The 26,016-nt window shown below is 34.9% G+C and overlaps 1 protein-coding gene across 2 annotated transcripts in view; it reads right to left on the reverse strand.

The window, feature by feature from the left end:
* Nucleotides 1-14,438: 14,438 nt before the first annotated feature.
* The window catches only part of LOC150076070 (uncharacterized), a 102,744-nt gene continuing 91,166 nt past the window's right edge, over nucleotides 14,439-26,016 (reverse strand). For both annotated transcript variants that reach the window (XM_090388003.1, XM_090388002.1), the window contains exon 10: nucleotides 14,439-15,648. In XM_090388003.1, the coding sequence (XP_090244129.1) occupies nucleotides 15,479-15,648 (170 nt within the window). In that variant the 3' untranslated portion in view covers nucleotides 14,439-15,478. The remainder of the gene's footprint in view (nucleotides 15,649-26,016) is intronic.

The raw sequence follows: 26,016 nt of genomic DNA on the forward strand, positions 1-26,016 counted from the left end.
AGAGGTAGCAAGATTATACACTAGCTGATCTGGAAGCCTCCTAGAGAGTTACCAATAGGTCCGGTCCGGTGTACGAACTAGCGGCCGGCCTGCGAAAACCGTTTTAGAGCTGTACCCTCGAAATGTAAGGAATATTGGATCTCGCCACGACGTTCATCATAACCTCAAAAGTCATCAAGCATACTGCATGATGGAAGAGATAGGGAAGGGTTGACAGGAACTTAAATGTTTTCAAAATGGCTACCACTTGGAGGCAAACTAAGTAGAGGTTTGTTGTCCTTAGTAAGGGTCTGCGTGCGTAGCAAGTTGTACTGTTGCTGTCCTCCCCACACCTGGAGGAAAAGGCCCGTGTTCGAATCCCGTCGATGACGCGATGGACTTTTTTTTCACTCCGTGGCTGAGTTAGTCGGGCTCAGACAAAGATAGCAAACCCCTCAAGAAACGGGTTTTTTTCGTTCAGCAAAACAGACAAATCGACCAGAGAACACACAATTTAAGGACACAAATACGGGTCTATGTAGTCAATTACGGGAAACCCTAATATAATAATTTGATTTTTAATCCTTAGTGAGGATAAACAAATACAGGAACTGCCCGCCTTACTTAATATTCTACTTATGGAAATTCGACTTTACGTAAGTTTTTGCCGGCCGGTGCAAACTTAAAAAAAATCGTGGAAACATATTTTGCATCCCATAGGAATAAATGGAGGTATAGTGAAAATATAGTAATGTCAACCCAATAACACATTATTTTTTTTTTTGTAATTCGTTCCAAGTCCTTGGAAGTTGAAAATTTCGCTATATAACTAAGTTACATTTTTATAATGGAAATTGCACTATCCTTACATCATTATCATATGTTCCCGTTATAAGAATCAATTTTGAACGCCTTTGTGATATTTTTCTAAAACACATTTCTGGAGGTCACAACCACAAAACAATAAAAAACAATTTGCACTTTCCGGTTTATTGGGCTTTTCTGTTAGTGCATCTAATTATAAACTGGTAGTAAACTCGATCTTATTGCATTTGGGACAATACCGATAACTGCAAATGTGTGGATTTTTATGCTATTTTGGTGAAATGTGTTCCCCTTCACTGAAATCTTCAATCATATAAAACACAAATTTTCAGAAACTTCTCTTCATTCCTATTTATGTTTCAATGATGAAGGGAAAGAGACCAATGGAAAGGGCAAGTACTGGCAGTGCTAGGAAACAAAACAAAATTCATTTAGAAATGAAGATGAAAATGATTAAGAAGTATGAAGCAGGACAAAGTTTGTCATCTATTGCAAGGGAATTAGGTCTTGCTGCTTCAACAGCGAATACTATTTTAAAGGACAGTGTGCGTATAAAAGAACATGTCAAAGGATCAACGCACTTAAGATCAACAGTGATCACAAAACAGCATTCAGGTGCTATACTGAACATGGAACAGCTGTTACTATGGATGGAACGAGTGCTCCTGACTAATGACCATTCAAGCAAAAGCAACGGCGAACCTCACCCCAAGTTCGTGGCAAGCAACGGGTGGTTTAATAGGTTCAAGCATCGCGCTGATTTTCACAACGTTAAAGTATGCTTTAATGAATTCAACGTTAAAGGTGAAGTCGCCAGTGCTGATTCTGCAGCTGCAGAGAAATTTTGTGATGTGTTGGAAAAAATTATTGATAAAGGCGGCTATTAAACGCAGCAAATTTTTAACGTTGACGAGACTGCTCTGAATTTGAAAAAAAAAAAAAAAAAAAATGCTGGATCGAACATACATTGCCAAAGAGGAAAATACAATGCCAGGTTTCAAGGCATCAAAAGAGAGAGCCACGCTCTTGCTTGGGGCTAATGCAACGGGAGATTACAGATTAAAACCACTGTTTGTGTACCATTCTGGAAATCCTCGTGCATTTAATGGCATCAATAAAGTCGCCCTACTCGTGTAATTCTGATCGAACCAGAGCATGGATAACAATATCTCTCTTTGAGGATTGGTTTAAATGCTGCTTCATTCCTGAGGTTGAAAAATATTGTAAAGACAACGACGTTCCTTTCAAGATGTTGCTTCTATTAGATAATGCTCCCGGACATCCTATGCATCTAGATGATTTCAATTCAAACGTGAGAGTCATATTTCTACCTCCAAACATGACTTCACTCATCCAACCTATGGATCAGGGTGTTATTTTGAATATAAAAGCATACTATTTATGCACATTTGCTCAGGCATTGTCTGCAGTAGATGATGAGAAAAATTTTACGTTAAGAGACTTTTGGAAATCTTAAATGTTTACCAAGCCCTCTTAAACATTAATAAGGCCTGGGCGGAAATTACTAAAAGTTGTTTAAATGGCGCATGGAAGAAAATATGCCCACAGCACGTAAAAGGCTTCGAAGGATTTTAAAAAGACAAATTACATGAAGAGGTTACAGATAAGATTGTAAAGGTTGCAAAGATACTTCAGTTGGAAGTTGATGCCAAAGACGTGGAAGAGTTAATAGAGGAAGAGAAGGAATTATCTAACGAAGAACTTATTGACTTGCAGGCAGTGATAGTGAAAGAAGAAAACGCTGATGAAGCTCAAGATAAACCAAATGAGGAGCCGAGACGCTTCATCACCAGAGAGAGATGGCAATGGCAAGGTTTGAGAAGATGGATCCTGACAGCGAACAATTCTTAAAAGTTAACAACAGAGGGGTGAATGATATGCTTGCTTGCTACAAAGAAATCTACGATAAAAAGAAAAAAGCCACCGTCCAGTCATCCATTAATGTTTTTTCGTAAGGTAGAGCGGCCGACTTATCAGCTGAAGACGTCGATTTTAGCAACGATGCTCGAGAGGTAGAACTTACTGACGTTATACCTGTTTCCTCTTTTTTGTAATTTTATCATTTTGAATTTTTTTTAAATTGCACACTTTTGTAATTTTTCCTGCACGAGATAAAAAATTGAATAAATAATTCTATTTACATGTTCGTCGAACATTTATTTTTTGATTCAATCAAATCAGCGAGCATAGTTGCGAGTGCTGCACAAGCATGGGAGAAATTCCGACTTACGTAGCGTTCCGCGAAGTGCAACCCTTATGTAAGTCGGGGAGTTGCTGTACATTGGAACAGACAGCCTGGTGAGTCCTCACAGGCAAATTGAGTAATTCATCTTAGAACATAATCTAGACAAGACGGCAGTAATAGCTAAGAGACAGCATGGGTTTGTTAAAGGGAAGTCTTCTCTGACCAATTTGATTGGATAATATGTGGTCACAAAGGAACTGAATGCCAAAAATAATTTTGATATCATATACTTGGATTTCAGGAAAGCTTTTGATACTGTTGCATATGAAAGACTGCTGTACAAATTGGAGTGGTATGGCATTAACGGTAAGTTGTTACAATGGATAAAGGGATGGTTGAGTGGGAGACGACAGAAAGTGGTAATCAATGGACACTGCTCTTCGTGGACAAATGTTATTAGTAGAGTTCCCCAGGGTTCGGTGTTAGGCCCATTGTTGTTTTGTATATTTATCAATGATATTGAAGGTATATCGGATTTAATGTCCAAGTTCACAGATGATACAAAGATAGGCAGAGTTTTTAACGACAGTAAAGACATTATGCTACTGGATCTAGATAAGTTGGGAAAATGGGCTGAGAAGTGGCAACTGAAGTTTAACATTGACAAATGCAAAGTACTGCATGTGGGTAGCAATAACCGAAGAGAAACGTACCAACTGTGTGATACTACACTCAGAGAAGTGGAAAGTGAAAGAGACCTGGGGGTAATTGTGCAGTCAAATATGAAGTTCGCTGAGCAGTGCAGATGGGCTGCCAGGGCAGGTCATGGAGTCTTGCCAATGGTCAGGCCACACCTAGAGTACTGTGTACAGGTCTGGAGGCCTCATTTTAGGAAGGATGTAGAGTTGCTAGAAAGAGTACAAAGAAGGGCAACAAGATTGGTGAGGGGAACAAAGGGGTGCTTTTACCAAAAAAAGGCTTAAGTTCTGCAAACTGCAGTGCCTGGAGAGTAGGCACCTGCGAGGTGATCTGGTTGAGGTGTATAAGGCACTGGCGTATAAAGCCTTGAATGGTTTGAGCATGCTCAATGCCGATGGGATTCTTCCTCTTGCTCAGAATAATCACCTGAGAGGGCATAAATTCAGATTGTGAAAAGACAGATGTAGGATAGATGAGCAGAAATTGCCTTTAGCCAGCGGGTAGTTGGTTGGTGGAACAGACTTCCATCCCTTGTTGTGGAAGTTGATAGCCTAAATAAATTTAAGGCTCAGCTGGACAGGTATTTTGAACGAAAAGAGGGGCGAATTAGAGTTAGTATATACTAATAAGCATAGTACCAGTACAACTACCTATCTAGATATAGAAACATACTGGCATTCTAATGTGTTCTACTATTATCACTATTGAATTTTTCTTTTTGCAATGTTTTTTTTCTTTTTTTTGGCTGATGCTGCATAAGCTTGCTTTCTTGCATCATATGCCTCTACTAATGATAATGCTAAGGCCCTTGAATAGGTTGAGTAAGCTAAATGCTTTTGGGATTCTTCCTCTTGCTCAGACTAAGAACCTAAGGGGGCCAGTTTGAAATGGAGGAAAGATAGTTGTAGAATAGATGTGCAAAAATTTGCCTTTAGCCAGCAAGTAGTTGATTGGTGGAACAGGCTTCCATGTTTTGTTATGGAAGCTAATAGGCTAAATAAAAATTTAAGGCTGAGCTGGACAGGCATTTGGAACGAATGGAAGGGTGAAATGGGGTTTTTTTGGCTGATGCTGCACAAGCTTGCTTTCTTGCATCATATGCCTACTAATGCTAATCTGTTTTACTTTTATTCCTCCACTCCCACTTTCACTATAAATGGAGCACAATAATTTGAATTTCTTACGTAGACATACTCACCTGACTGGAAGGCAACCAACCAGCAAACAAACAGCAACTATAACTGCATCAACTTATCAACCAGACACGTGATTACCATCCTCCATCAACATATAGTATGCCCAGATTTCAAATAAAAACTGCCAAATGGGATGTTTTTTAACAAAGGATTGACAGCATTTTCACACCAACTAAATGCAAGGCTTAACATCACGGGCAACAGCCCCAACTTAACCTCATATAGGATCAACTGATAACTGTGTACCACTGCTGTAAAATGGAGAAGGTATACTCATATAGTGAAATATGTCCCCTGGTGGAGTGCAGAATACCTATCTTGTGCTAATAAAACTACACAGTAAGATGAGAATTTTGGTATAATCAGAAATTTGCAAACTGGTCGAAACAACTAACACTGATCCTAAGGGACTGGTGTGGCCCAAAAAAGATATTCTAGACCAGGGGTGGGCAACAGCCGGCCCGCGACTATGTTGAATCCGGCCCCCTCGGTAAATGCATAAATATAGAAAATCCATGCCTGACTACACTCGCCATAAACGTTCGGCTTAATTCGGTTCAATCGGGAATCGCGGCCAGTACAACAGTAACCAAGTGATTCTACGCAGCGTCAAAGAGTTATTTCCTAATTATTATTGTAGCATCGATCGAACGAAGTTCCTTTGGGTTTGACTTCTTATTGAAAAAAATAATATTGGTGGGAGATATTTTATATTTTATGCCTTTTCTAATTATTACAATTTTTAATTTAATATAATTTATAGCCCATAAAATGAGCCAATTAAAAAAAAAAGAAAAATTGATGCCGAATGCCACATTTTCAATGATAATTGGACATTCAGATATTTAATTGCAAATATAGACGATAAAGCTGTTTGTTTGGTTTGTAACGAAACTATTTCCGTTTTTATTTAAAGAATATAATCTAAAAAGGCATTTTTCAAAAAAAACATTTCGTAAAATATAAGCTATTTTCACCGGAACAAATGAAAATTGAAGCAGAAAATTTAAAATGTGGTTGCGTAAGCAACAAAATACTTTGAAAATTTTGTCAAAACAGATAGAGCTCTGACAAATTTAAATATTGTATTTACTTTTTTTAAAAATACATTAATAATTTGGTAATTCAAGTAATATAACATTTTTTAGGTTCTGATTTTTTTTTATTAAATCGTTCAATCTATTCCGGCCCGCATCATGATGCGAAAATTTCATTCAGCCCGCTGACGAAAAAAGTTGCCCACCCCTGTTCTAGACAGTCAATCAACAAGTCAATTAAAACTGTCACTTGGGAGCCACTGTCAATGCTATCTTGGGCCATATCATTCTACTGATCACTGGCCAGGAGGCAATGAGCAAGTGCAGATCAGAGGGCAGAACAATTTGTATCATCATCTACTGAACAAAATTCATTCCAGTTGAACTATGATGCACTGTCAAGAAATCCAAACCCAGTAAATGTGTCAGCCTTGATATTATTTTGGAACTGGAACCCAGCATGGAAAATGGCAATAATAAAACTGATATTTAAGAACCCCAAGAAACCGCCAAACAGCTGACCTCCTACTGGCTGATTTCACTCCTGAAAGATATTTGAATGTCTCCCGAAAGAAGATTCACAGCATACCACTCAGAAAGAGATCTGGTCTCACAAAACCAGTTCAGCGCCAGGAAGGGCCTAGGAGCAGGATGCCCTCCTGCACATCCCAACTACTACAGCTCAAGATGCTAGGTACAAATATCTTGGTAATATTCATTGATTTCAAAGGTGCCTTTGATATACTGTGGTGTCCCAGCGATATCAAACACTTCAGTGATGCCAACATTTATAAAATAATCCAAGATTACTTCACCGACCAGAACATCTGCATCCATTCCCACTTACAGCAAGCCATACACATCAACACGGGCTATCCACAAGGTTCCATCCTGAGGTCTTGTTACGACCTTGAGAGATATCCATATACCGAAATCCTGGCTGATTACATAGCACAAGACCAACAAGCTTCTCATGTCGAAAGAAAAGAGCAATGGGGTTCCCTTAGAGAGTGCTTAAACTCTTCTTTACACAGCATGTAGAGTACCAAAAAAGATCAAATTATTTCACCCTACTCAATTGTAATACAAGTCATGATTGAGGACGCTCAAAGATGATTTTTCTATCTAGGCAGAAAAATCATCCAGGGCTGTTTTAGATGTACTGCATGCAATGTACTTCTCTCACTACATTTCATATTGATCAACAAGTGCCCTACAGGTTCTAGCAAGGCAACTGCCTCTAGACTTAGAAGTCATATTAAGAGTGTCCTCTATCATCTCAGGAAAAACAAAAATGTTAAGTACCTAGGAATCCAAATCCAGCTAAACAGACACAAGGAATGGTGGGCCAACTGTACAAAGGGGTGGTAACTAAAGGTTTCATTCTGGGGATACCTGTTATCAGAAAGACTTGGTTCTCTCCCACTTTGCAAGTCACCCTTTTTACTTGTCATGGTTTCTTTAATAAGTCACTTAGAGCAGTTACCTCAACCAGTTTGGTATGTGGCAAAGCTTGGAAACATATGAGCATTTGCCCTTGCCAGAAATGCCAGACAAGAACACATCTTAGCTTGTGACCAGAACAACTTGAAAGCCTTTTTCACCTACAGGCTTTGCATAACCTATAAGACATACCACTGTGGTACAACCAACTCACCCTTAGCACAGGATTGTCAAGCCCTGAACTGGACTTAACTTGCTGATTTCAGTTGTCTTTATGGAGATGGGACATAGCTATCCCCTGCAATGCAGGGCAGTTTGAACTCACCTTGCTGGCATAAGCATCACCTTTGACTCACATGGGATTCTTACACTACTGATAAGTGGATAATGGCAAGTTGTCCCATTGGCACAATGGGACATCATCTTGCTGATATTTGCAGGTCTTTCTAAATGTAGTGTGATTAACAACCAGCTAACTTCTTACTGCTGCAACCTAGAGGTAGGAATTTACTGAATTTCTGACACTGGCAAGCCATTTTTCCAGTGTGGGAAGTTGTCAGCTAATGGCATTCAGACATTTCCATTTCATGAGAATTTACATGTTGATTCCTACAATCTGTAGACTTGGGGTTCCAAGGAGTTCAAACCCCTTCTGATCCCTCCTACCAAAAGAGCTTTTGAAGTCCATAAAGCCACTAATAAAAGACATTAGAGTGGTCTATTTGGCCCTTGAAGGATAAGTGCATGGTGTGGAAACAGCCACTGATAATGATATTAATAAAATAGTCACTTTCCCAAAGGTTTCTGAATGGGGTTTGCAGTGCACAGATCATCTAAGATATCTCCAAAGATGATAGTCTTTGTAGATATCTTAGATTTGCCATTTGCCATTTCAATGGCAAATGCCAGTGAATAAAAAGAATTTGGAAAGCTACAAAGAATTTGGCCTGCGTGCACCATACAGACATTTTATTTGGTCCACCATTTAAAAAGGTTGCTCACCCCTGCTTTAGGGGATACTGTATCTTGCAGGCAGAAAAGGTGAAGTACATAACATCAGTCAAGCTGAGGTGAATTTTTATATCAACCCCATGCATTTGACAGCTGTGTTCAAGTATTATTTGCATTGCTAGGTGTTCAATAGTGACATTTGAGGAAATACTCATGTGACTTTTGAAATTACTCATATGACATCGGCTCTGAATTATTTTAAATTTAAATTACTTTTCTTTACTACACAGCCATCCTTTTTACCTGCATGCTTGATCCACAGTAAATGAAATTATGTTATTAAATTAAATGTGCATTAATATAATATTTGGGTCAATTATATATACCTTCTCCTCCCCACTTCCAATCCACCAATCGGGAAATTATTCATTCAGGTATTACAAACAATGTTCACATAATGCGATGCATCTTTTCTGAAAGAAAAGAATGTTCAAAATGCCAGCTCCACTAAGATGACATTTTGACCACTATCTTTTAAACAAGACAGGCGCATCAATATTATATGAACATAGATTTCTCTGCATGGAACATTATCAAATTAGACATCTATCAAATGAGATAGTTACAAAAAATAACTCCCACAATACCACACATGTTCAGAAATGGTGACAGATTTTAGCTGTGTAGAGATATTGACAGCACTCACGTACAATCCTATGCTTAAGTTTCCATTAAATCTATGTGTTCTACTATTATCACAATTGAATTTCTTTCTTTTTGCAATAAGATTGTTTTCAATAAGGACTTCATGGACACTATAATACAAATCCAAAAAATCATGTAGAATCCTAACCAATCTAAATATCTCTCCTGTATTACATAAATCAATGTCCAAACAATAATCTCATAAGCTATGCTGCTACTCTGTGTTATTATTTTCAGTGTAAATTCAAGCCTCAATGACTAGTCTATCACTGTATTTCATTTACTGTTCATTTTTCTGAAGTTTTTTTTAGCACATCAACAAATTTTTGTGATGTATGAGGAATAAATTACTAGAAGTCCAAATATCAATATGGTCTTCATTACCTTCATACCACTTTTGCTGCAAAAATATATAAAATTTTTAACGTTATCTGAAGTTATATTGTGAGTAATTATTCTATTCACACATCTTTATTTTAAATAAAAAAACAAAAACACAAGCTAATAATTTTATTTATAAAATATATATTTTATAAATTTCATAATGTACAAATTATAACTTGAAAATCAATAACAGAGTATAATTCTCTAGTAAGAAATAACATATATAGTATAAAAAATAAAACTACTGCTATTTTTGTAATGTACAATAAGTTTGTATAATGAAATTAAAAATACAATAAAAGAAAGTAATCTGTATATCTAATTTCTTTTTCTTCCCATATCTGATAAGTAAATATGCAGCATGTAACTGTAATATATAATATGCATCTTAAAATAATTCTATTAGAACTGGAGGCATGAGAAAAAAAAAAATAAAATAAATAATAATAAAAAAATATATATATAACACCAGTGTTCTCCCCAGGACCTATCGAACGGGCACACAGCTCAGTGAATTTAACCGATTCCCCCTGGCTAAAATTTAAGCGAATCTCACGGTACTGTATGGTGCTGCTCTCTGATCTCGATCAATATTAATCTGAACATACTATGTGATAGAGGTCAATGCGAAAGGAGCATATAATGTTAAATTATGCAATTAGTTTTCACTCTAAATTGCTTAAGTCACATTTATAAACATTTTTACAATAACAGAAACAGAAAACAATAATATTGCAAAGTATTACACTAATTCATTTCACAACAATAATATTGCAAAGTATTACACTAATTCATATCCTAATTCATTTCACAAATATACGTGGTCTCAATTCTAATCTCAACGATGTCCATTTCCACTTGCAGTCTGCCAAACCTCATGTACTTTTTCTGACAGAATCTCAGTTATCGGTTGATTCAACTACTGCTCATCTCAGATTCCCAAATTATTCACTGTATGATTCCTTTCACCTCAAAGGTGGTACTTGTGCATATGTCCATTCTGATATTCCCTGTCAGAGACTTGGCAATCTGGAATCTCCTCTCTTTGATCTTCTCTGGCTTAAAATCTCTCTACCTCATTGTGTCAAATTCATCTGTTGTCTCTACCGTTCTCCCAACCCCACTAATCACTTGGAGCTCTTTGACTTCCTTTCTTTGCAACTTGACTTTCTCCAGTCCAACTTTCTTAACAGTGAGATAATTTTCTTTGGTGATTTTAATGTTCACAACTCCAGCTGGCTTCCGTTTTCTAGTCACACCGACCCAGCAGGTCGAGATGCTGAGGCTTTTGCAATTACTAATGACCTAGCACAGATTGTTCATTTACCTACGAGAATACCGAACAATCCTAATCATACAGCCAATACGCTTGATCTTTTTCTCACAAACAACCCTTCTAAGTACACGGTCGAAGTGAGAGGTCCTTTAGGCACTTCAGATCACAACTTGGTGATTGTCTCTTCTCCAATGGAACCTTTATCTCATGGCTATTCCCAACCTCGTATTGTTTGGCATTACAAGAATGCAAAATGGGATGACCTGCGAGGCTTCTTTTCTTCTTTTCCTTGGTTGGATTACTGTTTCAAAACTTCTGATTTCAATGTTTGCTCAGATCGTGTCAGTGAAATTATTCTTGCAGGAATGGAATCCTTTATCCCACACTGCACTTTAAAATCTCGTCCTTTATCTAAACCTTGGTTTTCCAATAAATGTGCTAAGGCTGTTCAAGAGAAGAATGTTGCATATCGTAATTGGCTTGTTTCTAATTCTTCAGTTTCATTTTCTGCCTACACCAAAGCTCGCAACAATTGTAAAGCAGTTATTAATCAGTCCAAACTAGTGTTTGAACAAGCTAAGAGTAGAAAACTTGCTTCTTGCCCTAATGGTAGCCGAGCATTCTGGTCTCTTGCCAAAGCTATTGGCCGCAACTTTTGCCCATCTCTGCTCCCACCTCTGTCCAAACCAGATGGCTCTGTTGTCACTTCAGCCAAGGATAAAGCTGACCTGCTAGCATCCCATTTTTCTTCCAGCTCATGTATGATCTTGGTAAAACACCTCCCACTATTCCCAACACGCTCCATTCAATGCATCCTGTGGTCTTCCGTCAAAAGGATATCAGAAGGATTTTGATGAATCTTGATGCTAAGAAAGCTCCAGGTCCTGATGGTATTTCTCCACTTGTTCTCAAAACCTGTGCTCCTGAACTTACTCCTATTCTTTGCCGCCTTTTTTCACTTTCTTATTCCAAAGGTGTTTTTCCTTCTGCTTGGAAATTTGCTCATATCCAGCCAGTTCCTAAAAAGGGTGACAAATCCCTCCCATCCAATTATCGTCCCATTGCAATTACTTCTACTCTTTCTAAAGTAATGGAGAAATCAATTAACCGCCAACTCTTAAACTACCTTGAAACCTTCCGTCTGATCAATGATCGCCAGTATGGATTCCGTCAGTGTCGATCGTGATATGGTGATATTCTGGCTTATATTACCCATTTATGGACTAATTCAATGGAAAGGTTCGGTGAAACACAAGTAGTTGCTCTTGACATCTCAAAGGCTTTTGATCTTGTTTGGCATAAAGCTCTTCTAAACAAGGTTCCATCTTATGGTTTCCCAACTGTTTTTAGTAATTGGTTATCCAGTTTTCTCTCTGATCGCTCACTGAGGGTGATGGTAGATGGCTCTCTGTCTTCTAACTTCTCCACTAATACCGGTGTCCCCCAAGGTTCAGTTCTTTCCCCCACTCTTTTCCTCTTGTATATCAATGACCTTCTTCCAGTGACTGAAATCCTATCCATAGTTTTGCCGATGATAGCACATTGCATTCAACTTTCCATTTTGAGAAACCTTGTCCTTCTCAATCAGCTTCAACTTCTCTCGAAAATCTGTTACTAATTCCTTAAATGCCGATCTTCAGGTAATTCTCCAGTGGGGCGAAGACAACTTAGTTGATTTCAACCCTTCTAAAACTCAGTCTTGTCTTATATCTCGCAAAAAGGATTCTTCTGCTCCTATGCTTATCTTTAGTGACACTCCGATTTCTAGGCAAAATGATATATCTCTTTTGGGGATTACCCTGACTTCTAATCTCTCTTGGCACAAGCACATTACAAATATTGCTTCCTCTGCATCTAAAAAACTTGGTTTTCTCTTTCGCTCTCGGCGTTACTTTTCTTCCAAACAGCTGTTCACTCTGTACAAATCACAAATCCACCCTGCCATGGAATATTGTTCCCACATCTGGGGTGGTGCCCCCAAAACCTCTCTCAGGCTTCTTGATTCCATTCAGAAGAGGGCAGTTAGGTTAATTAATGATTCATCTCTAACAGAGTCTCTTCACTCGCTTTCTCATAGATGTACTGTTTCTGCTGCATGTCTCTTCTACAGATACTTCCATGGGCACTGTTCTTCTGAATTGGCTTCTATAATTCCCGCTCTCTCTCTTTCAAAACAGTCCGAACACGTGCCGCCACCAGCCAACATCCATTTACTGTCCAACTTCAAACCCACAGAACCAACTTTTCATCTTCCTCATTTATTCATTCAACTGCCGTTTTCTGGAACAACCTTCCTTCATACGTATTTCCTGAAAATTACAATCTACTGAAGTTCAAGTCCAATGTCAACAAATATCTTCTTTCGTTTTCTCAACCTCCAACCCAAGCACGGTACTAAGTACTATAGGTTCTAATATCTTTCGTGGTTGGGGTTCACATAAAAAAAAAAAAAAAAAACTTCCCCACCAAGCTATTTCATAATGCCCCCCAGCTGGCAAAATTTTCTGGGGAGAACACTGAACATGGTTAAAAATAATACGATTCATTAGTAATGCTATACTCTCAAAATGGTGGTATACTGATGTTACATTTTGTAATTTAACATAATTTAATCAACAATTTGGTGAATCTATATTAATATGCGCCTGTAGCATAACTTACTAATAATAATAATTATTATTATTATTATAAAAATATACTTTTAAAGATAACTATAAAATAAAATTGTTGAATTTTTATATTGACTGCCAAACATAATTAATTGTAAGTATACATCTTTCTTATGTACCATAGTAAAAATTTCATGGATTTCCATAACTATTTCAGAAATAAAACATGTAATGTAGAGCTCAGTAATGTAGATCTCTAAGCCACAGTCTTAACAATAATTTGGTCTATTTATTCAAATGCTAATATTTTACTCTTATATTTGTATATCACAGTAAAAAACAATAATAATGAAATTTACATTAAAATGGCTAATAACTATTTGTCCATATGTTGGCTGGTAAAATAAAATATGTTTATTGTATACAACTACATCAGAGTACTTGATGTAGAGGAAGTTCAATATTTCATGCATAACAAATTAGGAAATGTTTGCTTTATGGTTTCCACAAAGTTACTAATTTTGGGCATTACAAAATGCAATTATATAAGTATCTAATCCTTTAGATACTGCAATTATATAAGTGTCTAATTCCCCCCTTTTTGTTTTTGTCTTTTTTTTTTTTTTTTAACTTTGTAAATTTCTCTGATATGAGGTGTGTTCAAGTTATAAGATCTCCAAATTTATTTCTCATAAAATACACAAGGTACAGAAATAAAACATAATCCATTTTTCAAAGTAATCTCCTAGAAGGAAAGCACATTTTCACACTTCTTTCTAGTTGTGAAGGGCACTGCAAAAGTTCTTATTAGCTCAGCCTTTTCTTGGATGAAAGAGGAGGCTAAGCAGAGTTTCACATGGTACTAATTAGTGTGAGGGGTATGAATGCATAAAGAAGGGGTCCCCAAGTTGTTGCTGTTGCTTGTTAACATTGCTATGGTCTTAGAAAAGCTTGGCAGTACCTACAATGTTTGAATTTGTGCTTTTGAGTTTAGGTTTAACTTTTGTTTTTGCTTCATTTGACATGTAAGCCATATGTTTATATCTTGAGGGTGAAGTCCTCTACCTGAAATCTCACTTTGAAACCAATTCATTCTTTTTGCAAAAAAAAAAAAAAAAAATAGTATTCTCCAAATTAAAAGGAAGAGTGGGGTTCCTTAAACTGTAAAGATGCGAGGCTAAAAGTGCAGCTTAATTAGTTACGTAGTGTCAGTGCCGCGCCAAGCCATTTTAGTACCTGAGGCACGAATGAAAAATTGCGTCCTACCTTTAATCATGTCAACGTTGGCAATTATTTGATCTTTCTTTTGGCATCCCTTTCAGCTTTTAACCTGAGGCAAGCGCCTTGTTGGTCTCACCCTTGGCATGGCTGCTTGTTGAATATTCCTTTTTAATTTTTTTAGCCATGTTTCACTTAAGGGATGCATGGCTAAAAGTGTATCTTAAGTGGCTGCACAGGGTTCTGCCATGGTCCGATATAGCAAGTGCTTATATCACAATCACTTGAATATATCTAATTTTTTTATAGTTGATCAGTGTTCCAGAAGCAATGTTGACCGACTAGAAAAAAAATATTAAAATTACTGTCTTCTTTCCTAATTCTGAGAGCAATGTCAATTCACCCCTGTAATAAATAATCTTCAGGTTCTGAGATTTTTTTTCTTTTCTTAAATATATTACAAATAAATGTAAGTTGACACATTTTCCCCATTAATGATTATTCATCTTTGTAAATATGAGGTACTTGATTGATATTTAAAAAAAAACAATCTGGTTCTAGTTTAGTAATCAAAATGATAGTTTGGTGCTCACTGTACTGAAAAGATTTGGGACCGATAAGGGAGGAATAGGGAGACGTATTAACGTTTCCAAATATTTTGATTGTTTTCATGCCAAAAAGATTCACTAAAAAAAAATTAACGTTTTAAATGTATTAAAAGCTATAACATAGTAGTAATTAAAGACAAAAGAATTCCCTGATGTGACTCACTTCTGGGTATATAAAGATCACAGAAAATGTTTTTGTTCCTGGTATTTTGTGCAACACTTAAAGACTTGTAATAGTAACTAAGTTCCATACACTAAAATAAGGGTAAGTTAATCCAAAATACCTGACATAAAACCTACACAGTACATGACAATTATTTTCTCTCAAAAATGGGAATTTTGTTAGTGTTTTAATATAACCTCCAATGTTTGTGATGCCTTGAAGCTCTGCTGTGCTGGCAGCGAAAAAGGTCTTGCAACATATCCTGCTTCAACACAAATCATGGAATGATATTCTTCATCACCAAAGTCACCCATGGCTTTTGCTCTTTCTTTCCAGGGATTCCAAATAACTTAAAAAAAAAAAAAATAATAATAAAAAAAATATATATATATATATATATATGATTAGTATAAAACAGAGCTATGATGCTCAATATGTTCTGTGTTGTATTTCAATATTTGTAGAAGAATCAGAGAAATTTACCACAATATGATATGTAGAAAACATTGTTATGACACTCTCCAGCAATTAAAATGAATATAAAATTAATGCAAAAATGATTACAGTAATAAAAGATTTATTTATTCAACAAGTTAACCAAGTGGTGAAAAAAAGAAAAGGTGCACGACTTCCTAAATTGAATAGATGTGAAATTTCAGCTTTACATGACCTTTGGGAAATAAGACATTGTTATTCAGAGAGCTGATAAAGGAGATACAGTTGTGAATACTTGATAAAACTGATTATATTAATAAGTTAAATTCAGATATATCAGATACCTCCATTTATCTTGAAGTAGACCTGGTACTATTTACCAATTTGGTCAATCAGTACAATAAAATGTTAACCATGTATCAAAAAAAATGACTACATTACTGTCTCGGTTAAAGGAATTGAAGGCCAGAACATACAGCATCCCAGCAATTTTCAGTCAGGTAAAACAGCATAAAACCAGATTTCCTATTCACCCCATCATTTCTTTTTTTTTTTTTTTTTTTTTTTTTTTTTTATGAAAACCCCAAACACGAAAGTTATCAAAATCTATAGTACTTAGTACCGTGCATGGGTTGAAGGAGAAGTATGGGGGAGGGGGGACGCCGGAAACTTTGCTCTAGAGACTAAACATGGGTTTCACCACTTCAAGCCTCCAATAAGCAAAGTGGTGGTATTTCACCGGTCGATGAAAGTCATCTACCACCTGATTTACAGGAACTCTGCAATTTCATTCTTAGCCACACATGGATATAGTATTATAAAAACCATTTAGACAGGCAATACAATTTGGGATAAAAACTGTGTATGTGTGTGGTATGGTTGTTTATTGGCACATTAGCTGCTATGGCTATAGTGCACCTGGGATAAAAACTACAATACATAATAACCTTAAGGATTGTAGAATTGGCAATAATGATAATTTATTCTCAATGGATGTTACTTCGTTATATACGAATATAAACATTGAATACACATTAGATATTCTTTGGTATATGTTAAATAATAACTCTATACTGATTAATTATACAAAACTTCCTATTAAAGAAGTTTTTCACTTAATTAAACTCTTAGTTGAAGCCAACTATATCACCTTTCAAAACAAGGTATACAAACAAAATTTTGGTTTGCCAATGGGATTGAGGCTAAGCAGCATCGGAGGTCTACCTCTCAGTGATTGAGCATATACATTTGATGCCTTTTCTACCCCGTATTACATATTATTTAAATAAATGAGAGCTTACATATGCTCAATTTTTCCTACGTTCTATTAATATTTTAAGAATAAACAAGGAGTTACCTTTTATTCAGTCAGTAAGATTTCTTCTTGACCAACTCTCCTTATACGAATAAATTATAAATGATTTGTTAAAAAATTCTTAAAAATTTAAAACTCATAATGTGTTCCTCACTATCAACACGAGTAGTCGAACACCCCAGGATCACAGTGGTGAACTCCAACCCGACCCAGGAAATATCAAACCCCCATGCAACCTTTAGTGATGGAAGACATTTTGTCATAAATGCAAATTTAAAATACAAGTTAAATATTACTAAAATGCAATAAAATTAATGAAATTTTAGTGGATTTTAAAATCATGGGATAAATCTGAAGCATTCAGATTTATCACATCATGTAGGAACAGCTATATCAAGCTCCCACAAAAAAAACTGGAATCTCTACTAAATATATTATTATTATCTAGAATAATTCTTAATAACACCCCAATATTAGAACGTTTAAATAACAACTCCAATACTACAGAACATATAAGCACATTCGATTTTAAAAACTTATTTACTAGTATTTCCCATAACTTAAAATCTGTATTTAGTAATTATTCTAATGAGTACCAAAACATATTACCATACAAAATGCCAACAGAATTATTGGGACTGCTTAATTAACTTATGTTTATTCAATAGCTACATATTTAATGGTGACAGTATATATAAACAACATACAGGTATAGCAATGGGGGTCTGTAGCTCATGCTTAGTTGATAACCTCTATTTACATCATTTTGAAAGAAAATTAAATAAAAACCTAATATTTTACCGCTACATAGATGATCTAATAGTAATAAATGAACCCAACTTTCTTAAAGATATAGTTCAGCACTACCCACCCAAATTAGAGTTAGTATATACTAATAAGCATAGTACCAGTACAGCTACCTATCTAGATATAGAAACATACTGGCATTTTAATATTTCAAAGAGAATTCACAGGAATATCATTGTTTCACAAAGCTTTAGACTGATAAAAATATGTAATAATGCTAATAATATCATAGAATCACTTATAGACTTGAGGTATAAGATTATTGATTAATTTTTATTGCAAACATCTTCAAAAAAGCCATTTTTATTGCCATTAATAAATGGCACAATATAAATCCAAATTACATCATAGCTAAAGTATGTTCTAAATAAGTATTTCAATTCCACTAGCTCTCAATGCTCACTATAATTCTCTCCTGGTTCACAAAGTTTGCCATTACAATTCTATAGTAGCTATTTAAAATCACATTAGTCATTTTGAAGACTTGTACATATGTATATATAGTATGCACTGCCTTTAGAGCATGTCACGTATAGCTTACACTCATTGAAAAAGTTGTACTAATAATTGTTCTTAAGGAAGTAATCAATTTCATCTTTCATAAAGGAATTTCATTTCTACCTTACAATATATTTTTTAAAGGTATTTCATTTCAATTGATCTTGTTACATGTCATTATAAAAAACTGAGAACCAACTATTTATTTTCGTAGGACATTATCCAAATAAAGTTCAAATTTATAGTGTACTATTAACTATAATTTCAGTCTATTAGTTAAGTCTTAAAGTTATACAAAATTCAGAGGGCACCGCTTTGATTGGTTTTATAAATTAATAATTATTTATTTAATTTATTTAGTTTGTCTTGCAGTTATCTGAACTGAGAGGGTGCTGTTGTCGCTATTTGTTTTATAATAGGTAACATGTGCTCAAATATTCATTTTTTATACTTAGTATAGCATATAGGGTGGTAAGCTGCAAATTCATATTTATTCTTTTAGTTGTAACTGGTTATTTTTAATTTAACTGTTCTTTAATAATTAATAATGGTCTGCCATTTATTACTATATCAGATAGGATGAATTATTTTAATTATTATAAAATTCTTAAAAATATCAATTTTTATTTAAGTATTCCTACATTTGGTAATACAGTCGAACCTTGTTATAACGGCAATCAAGGGACCAACAAAATTTCCTTGTTATAACTGTTACTTGCTATATCAGTGATAGCGGAGATGGGGAACCCCTGGGGCCATTAAACAAAGAATACTTTATATATCAGTCGTGAGTTAAAACTACTTCCTATTTTTTTAAATTCTCAATAACTTGATAAAAAGATAGATTCAAAAAACAAAAGAAATATTAGAGAGAAAAAATATATATAAGTATATACCTACATATTATTTGTAGTAATATGCTTGTATAAACTACAATACACTTCATATTAAAGACAATTTATTTGTCGATAATTTTAAAACCATACACTTAATAATAACACGATTCAATTAGTCTTTATTTATGAATCTTAAAATTGATGTTTGTTTTAATTTCACTTTGATATTTCTTAAGTTTCCCCTTAAAACACTCAATGTGTTAAACGTCTCATTACTTGCCTCAGTTCCTTCAAAAAAATTGATTGTGTCCATTGCACCTTGAGCTTGTGAGATTGTTGGCACTGATTTTGAGTCACTTTCAATTGTCATCATATCACAATCATCGTCGTTATCATCTTTGTTGAGCACAGCATTTACAATGTAATTCTCTGTAGGAAGACCACAAATTAATAAGTTGTAATCGACTCGTACAAATTCATTGATGTTATCTGTACTAAAACCTACAACATTCTTACGTAGCAACCATTCGGATAATGGCAAGTTGTTTTCTTCGTTCCCATCTTCTTCATCTACAACTGAAATTTCATTTGAATTTAATTTCGATTTCTTGAAGCAATTCGATATGGTTGTCGAAGTAACGTTGTTCCATGCATCATTCAATAAATTTATAGTGATATAGACTCGATAAGTTTCTGCTCTCTTTGACTGATCAGATGTAGAACTAGACATCTTTTATAAAATCCTTTCAAACCCTTGATTACACCTATGTCCATTGGTTGTAAAATTTATGTCACATTGGGAGGCAGAAACACCAGCTTAATGTTGGACAAATTTTGAATCTGGGGATGTGCAGGACAGTTAAAAACTAACAATAAAATATTTTTCTTCTTTTTGAATAGCTCCTTATTCCAATGTATTCCCAAAAAATGTATGAAGTCGTCCAAGCTTTCTTGTTTGCAGTGTAATACACAGGAAGTTTCCTCACATTTTTGAAACACCGAGGTTTTAATGATTTTCAGTTAACAAACCAGTTTTTTTTTTTTTTTTTTTTTATTAGTTCATGTCATATTTGTGTATACAAGCACTGTCAAAGAAGCCTTTGGTTTTTTTCCACCAACACATTTTCCCCCTTTGAATTTAAATGTATTGTCAGGTGTCAAATTATAAAAAGGTCCTGTTTAGTATGCATTGTAGACGTTTTTGTCATTGAAATATTTCCTGATTTCTGCCCAAACACGGTCAATCCATTCATTTGCCATCATTGGAGCTGCAGATTGAGATTCTCCACTAATTTTTGCATAATCAGTGTTATGTCGGTTTTTAAATCGATCCAGCCAACCGTTGTTACACACACAAAATCACTGTGTCCAAATTGTTTAGCAAATTTTTCCGCTTGAGCCTTCAAGATCGGACCGTCTATGGAAAATCCAGCATTTCTTTGTGTGGTGAACCATTGAAGCAATGCTTCACAACGTTTGTAATCTAGCACTTTCTAATTTTAATTTTTAGTTATGTTCTTTTCCAGTGCCGATATATATGCAAACATTTATTCTTCCACAATGTCGATACACTTGAAGAGGACAAAGAAAACTTTTTGCACACTTCAACATTTTTTGCACCACGTTCTAACTCGCAAATAATTTCAACTTTTTCGCAAATCGAGAGACACTTTGTTTTGTTAGTAGATGTGTTTCCGAAGGAAGGATCCGTTTCTAACTGATTTTACTTTAAAATGATAGTAAAGTGATCTGCATACAAAGTTCACAGAAGCCCGAAATGCATACAAATTTCTTGGAAGTCCCCTTTCCAAAATTCTTAGAAGTCCCGAAATAAATTTATGGTTCAGTGAATACAAAACAGTCTGTAAATAGGGTAATGCGACAAGTGGAACGCCAATGCACTATTGTATAACCCCCATCCCTGGAAGGACAAGGTCATAAACCAGCTGCTAATCCGATGCAGGTGGTCGTAAAGCTAAGTTGCCCTTTTCATTTTTGTCTATTCCAAGAATTGTTCAAAACAAAACAAAATTTGTTCGGTATATCCGTATAGTATGCTTGTTATAAAAGTGAGTGATTGTATGGGAATACACGTAAATTAAAATCGTTAGGGCTTTTTGCTCATTACAGCCGTGATCTTGTTATTTCTGTGCTCGTTATAACCAAGTTCGACTGTAGCTATTTCTTTTATTTCCTTATTATTATCTACAACTGTTATTCTATATTTCTTCATTATTGTAATTCTGTTTTTGTCCATTAAATTACTAACCTTTAACCCCTTGTAGTTATACCAGGATCCCTTACTAAAGGGTCGGGCTGTTACACTTCCTGTATATCCTAAGTACCATTATAAAAAGCTCTTTTCTTTGTTTTCAATTTTCACTTTCTAACTAAATTTCATATCTCAAGATCTATTATTAGAGCAATTCGAGGGAAATTGGGGTACTATTACTATACTTATTCTTACCTCCTTTCTCCTTATATCATCATAAGCTTTCTTTTGCACATATATAAAATAAATAAAAAACACCACAACTGAAGTGAAAATTATGGTTGACACTCTTTTTCTGTATTATATTCTGTATATTCGTTTCATAGCTATCTGTCGGGCTAGCTGTTATCTTGCCTGTTTGCTGTTAAATTTAAAGTTTAGCATAGATTGCCTTTATGTTTATTATTTGGACCTAGTTAAACAGGCAAATAACAATCAGAAACAGATAGCCTTACTAATTATTGGTGGGATATATTGAATGTTGTTAGCCCTCGAAAAAGTGCCATTCAGTGTATCCGATTATCAATAATTAACTGCATAATCATTATTTTATTCTATTTTATATTTTTATTTTATTGCTAATTATATGTTTATTTCTAGGGTATAGCAATGCAAACCAACACGGGCTATCTTAGTGTTTATAGGTTCTTTTGCCCTTATGGCCTGCTGAGTACTTTTATGCCAATGTTTTAATACACTTTGAGTACCTATATAGTACCAATTATATATATATATATATATATATACACACACACACACACACACAGTGGAACTTCTCTATTACGAACTTCTATTTAACGAATTTCTCTATATTACAAATTTTTTTGCAAAACATTGCACCTCGAAACGAAATTACATGTAAAATGAACCCCATATAGCGAAGTGTTAGTCTCTCTATAACGAATTTTAAAAAAAATTAGTAAAAGCATTTTTGAAAATTTTCAAGCATTTATTGCTAAACAGCCGCTCAAATATACAGCCTCCTTCCCTCCGAAATTGCGCATTAGCATCTGGAATTAATCATCCTTTTAGTGAATACTTGTGGCCATTGATGCCTGTAGGAGGGTCTTCGTTTCATTTTTGTTACAGTTATTAAACCAAATGGGTTTTCTTAAAAGTGGTCATAAACTTTACAATAAATAGGGTAGATTTGTAAATTGATGTCGGCTCAGGGGAAAACGAAATTCGCTGCGGTAAACTTTAGCATGCTGCGGTGGCAATACATAGAATGCTACCATAGTCGGTTTTTAGTAATGCCTACTGAGTGACATCCGCTTCTTACCTCAACTGTACCACGTGATCTTCCTGTCAATCATTATATGATACGTCCGTTCTCATCTAACTGGACTCCCAGTAGGTGGTTTTCATGATTTTTTTTTTTTTTTTTATTTCGTTTGTCATCAATCACATAGGCTATATGCTCTTGTATTTTTTTTTTTCTGAAAAGTAACATAGAGCATAGATTAATCATAAATTTTCTTTCATGTATATATGAATGAAAGCAGAATAAAAGAAATTCACAAAGTTGTATATTTCTTTAAAGTGATTGATAGGAAAGGTCACGTGATACTGCTGAGTTGGCAAGCGAACGTCATTGAGTAGGCAGTACTAGCAATTCACCATATGGCCAGCACAGCTAAGTTTGCGGTGTATGTATCGGCAAGAGCTGCAGTCCAGTAATTTTTACAATTGTGGAAACAAAGTCGAAGAGAAAGTGTTTTTAAGTATTAATGATAAAGCAAAGATTGTTATGATATTGAACAGGGTTTTAAGAAAAAGGATGTTGCAAGCAGCTTATCTACGATTTTAAAAAATCAAGAGTCAATTTTAAATGCAATTTAAAAAGAGCAAATTAAGTTGTGTGTACACCAAGATGTTGATAAAGCTGTTCTAAAATAAGTGCAAATGATACGTGAAAAGAATATACCAATATCGGGCCTAATAATTAAGCAACAAGCTCTGAAATTTGCACAGTCCCTTGGACATACAAAATGTAATGCGAGCACTGGGTGGCTAAATAAATTTAAGAAGCGCCACAGAATTGTGGAAATGGTTATTTGTGGAGAAAGTGTTAATGTAAGTGAAGAAGACTGCAACAGTTGGAGGAACAATACCTTAAAGAAGATTTTGGAAGAATATGAGCGTAAGGATGTTTTTAATGCTGACAAAATGGGTTTATTCTTTAAATGTTCACTGAATAGAACACTTGCTTTTAAGGATGATAAATGTTTTGTTGGAAAACAAAGCAAAGAAAGAATCACTGCGCTAGTTGAAGCAAATATGACAGGGAGTGAAAAATTGACTTTTAGTCATTGGAATATAAAAAAAACCCAAGATGTTTCAGAGGCACAAAATCTTTGGAAGTTGACTACACCTTTAATAAAAAAGCATGGATGACAAGTGATATTTTTTAAGAATGGATGTTAAAACTAGACAAGCGTATAACAAAAGAAAAATGAAAATCGTGTTGGCAACCGACAGCTGTCTGGCACATCCTGCCAGTATTTCTGCCAAACTTAAAAGTGCGAAGTTGTTGTTCTTACCACCAAACATAACGTCAAAACTCAAGACATTATTAAAAATTTTAAATTTCATTATCGAAAGAGAATAATAATGAAGATTGTCAATGCGTTAACAGAAAATAGAAACTTGGAGGTTACAATTAAACTTAGAGATTGTATCTCTGAACTGGCAAAAGTATGGACAAACGATGTCACTGAATACACTATTCAAAATTGTTTTTCGAAAGCGGGATTTGCATTGAATACAGAAGTCGAACAACAACTGGACGAACAAGATGAACTGCCCCTTTCACAACTGAAAAACTTTTGGACATTATTAGAATCGTCCAGAAACATCGAAAATGAAATAACACTGGATAGTTATGTTTATGTAGATCACAGCAGAACATCCAAATGAAGATGAAATACTGCTGAACAGTGTTAGACGCGACCACAATCACGAAGAAATTAACGATGACGCTGAAGACGCTTCAGAACAACCTGTAGAAAAGCCAACTCGTGAAGAAATTATTAACACTTTTAAAACGGTTTGTATGGGTCTACTGTTTTGTGAAAATGCTCCTGATAATGTTTTTAATGCTCTAAACAAATGTGAGGTTTTCTTTGAGAATCAGACAATTTTTTAATTGTACTGTGCAAACGAAAATTACAGATAATTTTTTTTAATTTGTGATACTTACCGGCGAAAATTGTGTAAATGTAATTTAAATAAGTATGTTTTTGAAATAAAATACATTAAAAATAAATGTAGATTCATTTTCTAATTAGATAACAATTTATAATAAAAAAGATATTCTCTGTATAACGAATTTTTTTGCTGGATTTATCGAATTCATTATAGGGAAGTTCGACTGTATTATTAGTATCTTCCTTTTGACTCGGTTAAATTAATTACATCCAAAAATAATTAGTGTGAGCTGTTACCAAATGGGCTTCCACTGATTAGATAAAAGAATGGATTTGGTTTACTGTACACATGTACATTTTAAGTGCTTATGACAAGTGATCATCAGTGCTGATATGATCCAACGAAGTATTACAACTTCAAATGTTTAATATAGTCATAGCAGATGTATGACTTTATAAATAAATTAGAAAAACTGACTTAAAAGAAAGTCATATTTCCTTACAGTAAGAAGTCTGTTGGCCCCAAACAGAATTCAGAGATAGCAGATCGCCAATTGCCAACTGGGTTTTAGAGACATTAGGTTAGATATTATTTAACTTAAATATAATTATGTTTGAAGAACCAATTTGTCATCCAATAGTGCTATTTGGCGAACAAATTATTTGAACCAAACTACAATTAATCAATTTTAAGAAAAAAAAATTTTCCACTGCTTCTCAATATTATTGAAGATAAAGAAATGGACATTTTGCAGTATCAGTTCTGTCAGTTTTTCTTTCACAGTAAATGAAAAGAAAGAACTGATATATAGTGAACCTTGGTTGCAAAACTAAGTGCTGCACAAGGAAGACTGAAATACAGCAAATTATCCCAAATCATGCTGACATTTTAACAGTTCCTTATAGTAATTCTGATTGTGAGACAATATTCACATATTCACTTGCAGGTTATGGGGACCTGAGTTCAGATCCTTTCTTTTTGGTGAAGTTTTGGAAATGCCCTTGAGAGCAAAGTGTAAATAGCAGTGTCATTATTATAAACAAAACTTTGATCAAATTTTTGAAGAGGGCAGAGTCTGAAACAGTATCTTTCTTGAAGCAATCATAATCAGTTGATATCTAACAAACAATCCAAGCAGAAAAAACAGACAGAAAAATCCTAGGTAAGCTAATGTTGGAAAGCACACTGTACTGGTAAACAATCCATGGCTGTATTTTAATACAAAATATGTGTGTGTGTTGTTGTTGTTATTATTTGGTTTTTAGGAGTATTGGCAACTAAGGCCATATTGCTCCGGGGATATGCGGTGGTCATTCCCTGACCTTTCCGTATCCTCCATATTTGGTGGTCACAGGCTCGAACCCCAGTCTAATCAAGAAGCATGTGCTACACGCTGCTGCTCCT

Source organism: Mastigoproctus giganteus, chromosome 13 (assembly GCF_048544385.1).
Source record: "Mastigoproctus giganteus isolate SK-2022 chromosome 13, ASM4854438v1, whole genome shotgun sequence".
NCBI lineage: Eukaryota > Metazoa > Arthropoda > Arachnida > Uropygi > Thelyphonidae > Mastigoproctus > Mastigoproctus giganteus.